Source organism: Lipotes vexillifer, unplaced genomic scaffold (assembly GCF_000442215.2).
Source record: "Lipotes vexillifer unplaced genomic scaffold, Lipotes_vexillifer_v1.1 scaffold860, whole genome shotgun sequence".
NCBI lineage: Eukaryota > Metazoa > Chordata > Mammalia > Artiodactyla > Lipotidae > Lipotes > Lipotes vexillifer.
The window spans coordinates 1,568,653-1,578,432 of NW_006789568.1; the positions used below are offsets into that span (position 1 = coordinate 1,568,653).

General features: G+C 64.9%; 2 protein-coding genes across 3 annotated transcripts in view; both read left to right on the forward strand.

The window, feature by feature from the left end:
* Window positions 1-234: 234 nt before the first annotated feature.
* On the forward strand, window positions 235-5,241 carry PRSS56 (serine protease 56). Its single transcript, XM_007462778.1, is given in 13 exon segments — window positions 235-334; window positions 982-1,089; window positions 1,512-1,565; window positions 1,682-1,871; window positions 2,238-2,337; window positions 2,425-2,584; window positions 2,828-2,970; window positions 3,217-3,379; window positions 3,576-3,752; window positions 3,838-4,002; window positions 4,082-4,144; window positions 4,521-4,627; window positions 4,951-5,241. Coding segments are annotated over 13 exon segments (1,821 nt in total).
* A 678-nt stretch (window positions 5,242-5,919) lies between these two features.
* CHRND (cholinergic receptor nicotinic delta subunit) overlaps window positions 5,920-9,780 on the forward strand; it is a 6,943-nt gene continuing 3,082 nt past the window's right edge. The window contains exons 1-7 of one of the 2 annotated variants that reach the window (XM_007462758.1): window positions 5,920-6,021; window positions 6,260-6,405; window positions 6,818-6,862; window positions 7,268-7,377; window positions 7,547-7,702; window positions 7,920-8,029; window positions 8,831-9,031. In XM_007462758.1, coding sequence (XP_007462820.1) covers window positions 5,970-6,021; window positions 6,260-6,405; window positions 6,818-6,862; window positions 7,268-7,377; window positions 7,547-7,702; window positions 7,920-8,029; window positions 8,831-9,031 — 820 coding nt within the window. In that variant the 5' untranslated portion in view covers window positions 5,920-5,969. The remainder of the gene's footprint in view (window positions 6,022-6,259; window positions 6,406-6,817; window positions 6,863-7,267; window positions 7,378-7,546; window positions 7,703-7,919; window positions 8,030-8,830; window positions 9,032-9,780) is intronic. The other variant, XM_007462759.1, reaches the window with a different exon arrangement.

Consider the following 9,780-nt stretch of genomic DNA (forward strand, 5'->3'; position numbering starts at 1 on the left):
AGTCTGTCCTCTATATAGCCCCCCAAGCCCCATTTCCCCTGTGGGCTCCTGGGAGTTAAGGGCCAGGTGAGGAACAGACCAAGGGAAGCCGGTCATTTTGATGTAAATGAATAGAATCAGATGATTTGAGGAACAAGAACTCAGAGCCCAGGGGCAGGCACCAAAGGATAACGTCTGGAGGGTGAACCCCGAGGGGGAAAGAGCACAGGGCCGCTTGCCGGGGCCCCGGTCACCATGCTGCTGGCTTTGCTGCTTCTGCTGCTGCCCCTCCCAGACCCGCGGCCTGCCCACGGGCACCCACTGTACACGCGCGTGCCCCCCAGCACCCTGCAAGGTGAGCCCAGGCTGCTCTGAGGGAGAGGCCGAGGTGGGAGGAGCACAGAGCAAGTGGGTCTCGGGCAGGGGGACGTGAGCTTGCCCTCCCAACTCACAAGGACCTTTGGCCCTTTCTGCCCACCCTGCTGGGAGAAGGGGCCAGGCACTGAGACACAGGTGGGAGAGGAAAGGGGAGGACGAGGGTGGAAGGGGAAGGGGAGCCGGCAAGCACTACCCAAAGGCGTGCTTTCCAGAAGGTTCTGGGTTTAGCAGGGAGGAAGGGGCCCAGGGGGGCATCCCCTTGGCTATCTGGACCCCAAGGTGGGCAACTCGGCCATGGTTATTTTGTGTCAGTAAGCCTGAGTTCTGTAATATCTATACCTTTGGGGTGCTGTTTTTCAAGGTTTCTAAGGAAAAGCCGTTTGCAAAGATTCCAGCCCAGCTCAGCTGAAATTACAGAGATACCTCGGGCTGAGGATCTGAGACCATCTGCTCTGTGTGCTGGGGCCTGGGACCGTGGGGCTCTCTGACCTCCCCATTCTGTCCCAGGGCTCATGGAGCCCAACCTACTTCCCCACTGGGTCTCCCAAGGCAGGGCACAGGGCTGGGGCGAGGCGGAGGAGCTCTTCCCCCACGGTGCATGACTTGTGCCCCATGTCCTAGCAGCTCTGTCAGCCCAGGGGACGAAAGTGTTGCAGGCTGCCCAGAGGAGCGCCCAGTGGGCAGTAAATCGGGTGGTGATGGAGATCCAGCACAGACTGCATGAGTGCCAAAGTTGTGCCAATCACACCCCTCCATGCCCTGGTGAGCTGGCGCTGACTACCCTGGGCCCGTTCTCCTGTCCACCCCGCCCCCTCCCTTCAGACTTGACCCCCTCTTGGGGACAGAGACTGGGTGAGGCTGCAACCAAGATGACGCTCAGGAAGGTCTCTTCAAGTGGAAAGGGCACACCAGGCACGGGCACAGCGTGTGCAAAGACAGGAGGGCAGGAACAAATAAGTCTGGGCTTATTTGCTGAGCAGTGAGAAGTTTGTGGCAGCTGAACCAGACCCTGAGTGCTACTGGGCAGGGTAAGGGGGGGGGTGGTGCGTGTGTGCAGGGGGTGCCGGGTGAGGTGGCTGGAGGGCTCGGGCCCAGCCTGGGCTGGGGAAGAGTGGAAGGCCGTCCGTGAGGCTCAGGGGTCTGTTTCTCAGCAGCACCTGGGCGTCCCGGGCCTCGAGCCCCCCTCCTCCAGGATCCACCTGAGCCAGGTGAGGCTGAAAAGGCTCGAGGCGGGCAGGGCTGAGAGCAGGGTGGACCCTGGAGGGGTCTCAGTGGTGAGGATGAGCGGGACTCGTCCCTCCTGACGCCGCTTCGGCCTTTCTAGGGTCGTGTGGCGAGAGGCGCCCGGGCGCTGTCAACGTGACGCGGGCGCACGGCCGCATTGTGGGGGGCAGCGCGGCACCGCCCGGGGCCTGGCCCTGGCTGGTGAGGCTGCAACTCGGCGGGCAGCCTCTGTGCGGCGGCGTCCTGGTGGCGGCGTCCTGGGTGCTCACGGCGGCACACTGCTTCGCGGGGTACGTCGGGCCCCAGGCCCCTGTCCAGACCGTATCCCCAATGCGGGGTCCAGCTCTTCCGGGGTCGGCTGGCGGGCACCAAGCGCGAGGACCGGTCTCTGCTGCCCCCTGGCGGCGGCCGTCCCCTTTCCCGCCTCAAGGCGCCCAGGCCGCCCATCCAGGGCGCGGATTCTCCGGGGACCCACCGTCCTGGGCCTTCTCCCCACTCGGCGTCGCGGCTTCTCCTGGGCCCGCCATCCCGGACCCCTGGCGGAGAAACAGCCCGGCGCGCGGGCTCGCTGGGTGGTGCCTGTGGGCGGAGGGCAGGGTCTCCAGGGAACCTCTCTGCATCCTCGTGCTGCGTGTCTCCCGCCGCTCGCCCCGCAGCGCCCCGAACGAGCTTCTGTGGACGGTGACGCTGGCCGAGGGGCCCCGGGGGGAGCAGGCGGAGGAGGTGCCGGTGAACCGCATCTTGCCCCACCCCAAGGTGAGAGGGCAGCCCCCAGGCCCTCGGAGTTGGGAACAGCATCCCACCCCAACCCGCGCTGACGCTGCGCCGCCACCCCCTCCCCAGTTTGACCCTCGGACCTTCCACAACGACCTGGCCCTGGTGCAGCTGTGGACGCCGGTGAGCCCGACAGGGGCGGCGCGCCCCGTGTGCCTGCCCCAAGAGCCCCAGGAGCCCCCCGCAGGCACCGCCTGCGCCATCGCGGGCTGGGGTGCCCTCTTCGAAGGTACTAGGCAGGGCAGGGCCTGGGTGAGCCGCACGTGTGCGTGGGAAGATTGGGGGGCTGGGGTGATGGAGTTTGGGAAGGCTGGGGTGTAAGAATTCTGACCTACACCCAGCTGTCTTCACAAAACGCTGCCCATCTCGCAAAGGTGGGGGGGGGGGTCAAGGAGGGCAGTGGGGGGAGGGAGACCTTCGAAGCAGAACCCATGCCCTCTAGGCCTGAGCCCATTCCACTGCTTCCCTGTAGACGGGCCTGAGGCTGAGGCGGTGAGGGAAGCCCGTGTGCCCCTGCTCAGCGCCGACACCTGCAGAAGGGCCCTGGGGCCAGGGCTGCGCCCCAGCAGCATGCTCTGTGCCGGCTACCTGGCCGGCGGCATTGACTCGTGCCAGGTATGAGCCCCGACTGATCGGAGGGTAGTAGTGGGCCACTCCTCAGGGGCGGGATGGCCTCCTTTCCTTCTACAATCAGGCTGTCACTCAACTTCTCTGAGCCTCTATATCCTCATCTCTAAAATGGGTCCAAAAGTGGTAACCCCAGTAGAGCTCAGAGCTGCTTTACCCTGCCAGGCATAAGGCTGTCATTGAGGGTGACGTGGATCGATGCAGTGCCCTCTCTCTTGGCTCGGATCCTCGCAGGGTGACTCTGGAGGCCCCCTGACCTGTTCTGAGCCTGGCCCCCGCCCCAGGGAGGTCCTGTACGGAGTCACCTCCTGGGGGGACGGATGCGGGGAGCCAGGGAAGCCTGGGGTCTACACCCGTGTGGCTGTGTTCAAGGACTGGCTCCAGGAGCAGATGAGCGGTGAGCGCCCCGTCCTTATTCCCCCGCTCCCCAGAGTGCCCGGCAAACTGCCCTGGGAAGAGCGCCTTTCCACCCTGCCCGTCCCCAGCCTCCTGCGCCGGGAAAGCCTATCTTCCTCCCGGGGAGGGCTTTGGGGGCTAGGGCCTAAAGAGGGGAAGCGGGGGTGGAGTAGGCTAGCCCCTGACGCCCCTCGCAGCCACCCCCTTCAGCCGCGAGCCCAGCTGCAGGGAGCTTCTGGCTTGGGACCCGTCGGAGGAGCCGCTGGCAGATGCCGCCCCGCCCTGTGCCTTCTACGCCCACCTGTGCCCGGGGCCCGCGGGTGCCTGTGTGCGCCTGGCGCACCAGCAGTGCCTGCAGCGCCGGCGGCGATGTGGTCAGTCCCGTTCCTGGGGCTGGGCCGGGGGCCCGAGGGTCTGGCCCACGTCTGACAGCCGCTCGGACCCTTGTCGCGCCCGCAGAGCTGCGCTCGCTGGTGCACACCCTACTGGAGCTGCTGCGGGGCGCCCAGGAGCTGTTCGGCCCGCGCCCGGGGGCGCGGCCCCTGGCCCCGGCCCTGGCTCGGCCCGCTCCGTCGCTCCGGGATCCTCCCAGGCACCCCTCCCGCGAGCAGCGGCTGCACTCAGGTACCCCAAGCCCTCGCAGCCCAGCCCCCGCCCCACCCCAGCGCGGCCGAGGCGTTCCCCTAACCCTGCAACTCCTCAGGATCGCGGGCGGCAGGCACTGGGTTCCCGAAGCGGAGGTCGGAGCAGCGCGGGGAAGCGAACGGTAATGACGGCCCTGCCGGCGGTCGCCAGTCGAGTAGGCCAAGGGCGGGCCGAGGCCCGCGGGGCATTCTCCCGGGGTCTGCAGCTGGGAAGCTGTTTCACCCGCGGGCAGACCCGCTCTCCCCCTCCCTGGCAGCAGGGCGGATGATTCTTTGGGGGAGCTTGTGACTTTGGGCCCTCATCAGTGTCAACAGATCCTGGGCTTTGTGCTATCATTTAAGCTCTCTGAGCCTTGGCTGCCCCTCGGCCGCCCCATCTGTAGCAGGAGGAGAAATCTGCCCACTGGGAAGTGACCAGAGGCACTGGTGGGGATACCACCCCGGTTCCGTGCTAGTGTCAGCCCCCTCGTATTCCCAAAGTCTCTCCCCTTCCTGCAGGCTGCCCTGGGCTGGAGCCCCTGTGGCAGAAGTTGGCTGCCCTCCAGGGCACCCATGCCTGGATCTTGCAGGTCCCCGCCGAGCGCCTGGCCATGGACTTTCACGAGGTGGGTTCTCGGGCTTCCCAGACTCCTTCGCGGTGGCCTCGGAAAGCCTGATGGGGAGGGAGACAGGAGAGACCCTCCCCCAGCAGCCTGGGGTAGAGGTAGTGGGTGGTGCCCAAGGCGAAGGGGATGAGGAGGGCGGCTGTGTGTGAGCTGGGTGCTAGCTGGGTGTGAAGGAGTGGGGGGGACGTGTGAGTGGGGGAGCTTGGGGGGGTGTCCAAGTGAGCAGAAAGTGTGCAGGACTGGGGAAGGGGGCTGGGGAAGGGCTGGGGGCGAGGAGGAAGGGGACCAAGAGTGGGCCGCTGAGTTCTCTCCTCCCTCTGCAGGTCCTGGCAGACCTGGGCTCCAAGACGCTGACCGGCCTCTTCCGAGCCTGGGTTTGGGCAGGCCTGGGGGGCCGGCACGTGGTCTTCGGCGGCCTGGTGGGTCTGGAGCCAGCCACGCTGGCACAAAGCCTTCCCCGGTTGCTGGTGCAGGCCCTGCAGGCCTTCCGCTTGGCAGCCCTGGCGGAGGCAGAGCCCTAGGGACCCCGGATGGCTTCAAGGCAGGGCCGACGGCTGGGGAGGAAGGGGCACCACCCACTCAGCCCTCAGGTTCCCCCAGCTAGGTGGCCCTGAGCCATGTCTCCACCCGCAGCCCCTGGTCAGGACTACTGCTCCCAGGGCCTGCAGAGGGTCCAGGGAACATGATGACAAACTGTCATGGCCAGAGTTGGGTGTGGGCGGGGGCGTGAGGGGAAGGGGTCCCGGGCCCAACATACCTTCCCAGATGTACCATCGGAAGATCACAACTGCTTTAATAAACATTATTTATGATCTACGGAGACCACTCCAGAGCCTTCTTAGGATGGGACTGGGGTGGGTGGACATGGGATCTTTGGGGTTAGGGCCCAGCCTCCGGAAGCAGTTAGTTGATAGAGGTCACAAAGACACTGGAGAGGGGCTCCAGAGCCCCCCATCTCAGCATATTGGTCTACCTCCCAAGAAATGGCAGTACCGCCGCCTGTCACCACCCTGCTGTCCATGGCTGACCAGTGCCGCCCCCGATGTCCCGCCTCTCCACCCGACCCCCACCCTCACCACTAGCGGTGGGGAGGCCCAGCCTGGGATCTTCGCCTCGTGTTCTTGGGCTCTTGCCCAGCTGGCCAGTCCCTGTCCCCATGCCCGCATCACCTGCCCCAGTTTCTCCAGCCTGCCACAGAGCCTCGAGGTGTCAGATTGCGCTTCCGGAGGCCTCTTCCCTTGGCGCGGCACCCCACCCTGCACCTGTCCCCTCAGCCACCCGCCCGCATTCCCCAGCCCTGCTGACAGGAGGGGCCGACCCAAGACCCACTCAGAGGAACAGGATGGAGGGGCCCGTGTTAACGCTGGGGCTGCTGGCTGCCCTGGTCGTGTGTGGTAAGAGTGGCCATCACCCCTCCCTGGAGGGTCCCCCAGGACCCCTACCCAGGTCCCCCATGGCATGCTCCCCTCCCGTCCCCTCCTACGTGAGGCTCCCTCTCCCAGCGTCAGGCCCACCTCCCCACTTCCCACTGCCATTCTTCCCTGGAGGGGCCACCCCCCTGGGGCCCGCTCCATGCCCAGCAGGACCTCAGGGCGGCGTCCCTCCCGGGCCCCTGTCCCCGACCCTCCCCAGGCAGCTGGGGCCTGAACGAGGAGGAGCGGCTGATCCGGCACCTGTTTGAGGAGAAGCATTACAACAAAGAGCTGCGGCCCGCGGCACACAAAGAGGAGACCGTGGAGGTCACCCTGGCCCTCACCCTCTCCAACCTCATCTCCCTGGTGAGTGGCTCCTCCTGGCTGGGCTGGGGAACGGTGTCAGGGATGGCTTCCTGGAGGCCTGGCTGTCTCCTGGCCTGGGTTGGCCGTGGAGGAAGGTCAAGGCCCCATCCCGGCCTCTGGTAGCTCCTCTCCCTGGGAAACACGCTCGGGGCCTCTCCGTGCCTCTGCGTGCTGCCCACAGGCCTTGGGCTGAGGATGCCCCTTTCCCTCCAGCTTCAGTTCTGGGTGCCCCCGTTTCACACCCATGACACATGTGAGAGGCCATATGCCCACCCTGCTTCCTGGTCTATCCATCCACTCCTGACTGCTGGGGGCAGGCCATTGCCGTGGTTTCCCCTGGGTGGCAGCCAGTAGTAGGTGCCTGGTGAAAGGGTGCAGGCCCCGGGGGGACAGTCCTCCTGTTTGATTACAGAAAGAAGTTGAAGAGACCCTCACCACTAACGTGTGGATTGAGCACGTAAGGAGAACACCCCCGCACAGAGCTGGGGGTGGGGAGGGTGCAGGGCCCAGGTTTTCCTGTGCTCGCCTCTGCTTGGGGATCCCCAACCTGCCTCAGACACTGTCCTCCGGGAGGGACTGGCTCCTGCTTACAGACAAACCCCAGGCCTGACCGCCCTTCCCATCAGCTGGTGCTGCCACAAGCCCAGATAGAGCCTTCTGTGGATTAGGATCTTCACCTAGGGAAAATTGTCATGGTATCTTGATTTTATTAGCAGACACTGTCTGCTACCCAACCTCTTTGGTCCCAGCCCCAGCCCCTGTCCAGTCTTCCCCCAGGGAAGCGGTTGCTCGGGGAGCGGGGGGAATGGGGGAGCCCGGACAAGAGCAGAGCCCACTGCTGACATTTCTTCTGGGCTTCCAGGGCTGGACAGACAGCCGGCTGAAGTGGGAGGCCAGAGATTTTGGGAACATCAGCGTCCTGCGCCTGCCCTCTGACATGGTGTGGCTCCCAGAGATAGTGCTGGAGAATAAGTTGAGCCGCAGCCCCCGCCCCGGCTCCCCTCCGCCGCTCTGCCCCCCTTCGCCTTGAGTGTCCCCGTCGAGTCCCAAGCTTCTGACTGCCCGCCCTCCTCTGCCTCCCCCAGCTCGGCCAACTCCCAGCTGGCCAGCACTCACTGTGGCCCTTGTCCCTGTCCCCCAGCAATGACGGCTCCTTCCAGATTTCCTACTCCTGCAACGTGCTCATCTACCCCTCAGGCTACGTGTACTGGCTGCCGCCCGCCATCTTCCGCTCCTCCTGCCCCGTCTCCGTCACCTACTTCCCCTTCGACTGGCAGAACTGCTCCCTCAAGTTCAGGTGCACCCACTTCTCCAGCCACCCCTTCCCCCAGGGCACCCCGCCAGGGGCTGAGGGAGGTAAACACGCTCAGGCAGAGGCCCCTGCTCTGTCCCGATTCAAGCTTCCCATCCCCACCGTGGCCCCCTCCACCCGTGAACCTCCTGTGCTAGCCTTTCCCCCGTCGGTGGCACCAGCCAGCGGCTGAGGACCACCCTCTGCCCACTACCCTCCCCAGTTCACTCAAGTACACGGCCAAGGAGATCACCCTGAGCCTGAGGCAGGATGAAGAAGACGGCCGCTACTACCCTGTGGAGTGGATCATCATCGACCCCGAGGGCTTCACAGGTGCTGGACCGCAGCTGCTGGGTGGGCTGGCCCCTCAGAACCCGCCCCCCGCCCCCGACGGATACAGTCACACTGACATCCCCACCCCAGAGATGCACGCGTGCGTACACACACCTAGGACGTGGACACACAGGGACACAGAAGTGCAGATAGACACACACAGGCCAGACCCTTCCCGGTCTGAGCAGGGTCCCTGGGGATGGTGTGGCCGACAGCTGAAGGGGGTGGTTAGCCTTCCTGTCCCCAGAGGGCCCAGGGGACGGCTGGGGCTTTGGCTGTCATCCTGATGGTGTGTATGTTGCCCCCTCCCAACGCCCCCCTCCCCTCTCTGTGACCAGGCTCAGATCTTTTACTGGGCCCTACCGCTTGCCCCTGTCTGTCAGAGGAGACCCACATCCCGCTGGTCCCAAGGCTGGTACATCATGGGGAGGAGGGTTCTTACTCTCACTGCCTTGTTATCCCCAAGCCTCCTTATTTGAACCACATATGGCCTCAGCTTCTATGTTTTCCAAGGAGAAAAAAAAAAATCAGTCCCAGAGGAAAACTTCCCCCTTGTAGAGTGAAACTTCCATCCCAAACCCCAGGGAAAGATACACAGAAACAGAGTGTGAACCCTCGTCCGTGCCCCCACCCCGCTTCCAAGCCCCTCAGGCCCCTGCCAACAGGCCTGGCTGCAGCTCTGGGCTGCCTCACTCCACCCAGCGCCCCCCACAACCCCCCCCCGACCTGCCCCAAGGCCCGCCCCCGACCCCCGGCCCCCTTGCCCGGCCTGACCCCAAGGCATCCATGTGCCACCCTCAGAGAACGGGGAGTGGGAGATAGTGCATCGGCCGGCCAGGATCAACGTGGACCCCAGTGCCTCACTGGGCAGTCCCAGCCGCCAGGACGTCACCTTCTACCTCATCATCCGCCGCAAGCCACTATTCTATGTCATCAACATCCTGGTGCCCTGCGTGCTCATCTCCTTCATGATCAACCTGGTCTTCTACCTGCCAGCGGACTGTGAGCCCAGCCCCCGCCCCCTCCCCGAGGGCCCCTGGGCTCGGCCACCCCCGCCCTGCCCCTCACTTCCTCCTGGGGGTCACCATCCCGGTGCTCCCTGCCCAGGGTCCAGGAATGAGGGGCATGTGGCCTGTCAGTGGCAGGGCTCTGTGACCCTGTCAGACATCCCCCAAGTGGACAGGGCCCCTGGGGACTCCATCCCTCTTGGACCTCCCCTCTGCCTCTCATGATGGGCTTCCCAAGGACCCTAGGGAGAGCTACAAAAGTGTCCCTCTGTCAGGGCAGAGATCGGGCCTATGTGTTCACCACTGTGTGACCGTGGGCCTGGCTGTTGAGCCAATGGGTGGATAACAAGGTCTCTGAGAAGCCAGGGCATGGGGCGTGCAATCTACACACACCTGGTTCGAGAAGGGCACGTGTCATCTGTGGTCACTTGGCTCCAGGACATTTACTATGAGCAGGGCCCAGTGAGTTCCAGAGACAAATGTGACCCCACCCCGGACCCTGATAGACAGGGTCTATAGTTTCTACGAAACTATAAGACAAGGAGTGCAGCCTGGGGGCGGTGGGGTGGGAGCTGGAGTCTGGCTGCGAGGCGAGGCGCATTGCAGACCAAGAAGCAGCACTGGGGCGGGGCCGTGGACCCAAGACCACAGGGGCCAGCACCGCACAGCACGCTCAGGGGCGCAGGTGGGAAGAGCAGGGTGGTGCTGGGCTGGGGTCTCTAAGCAAAGGGCTGAGAGCAGGAA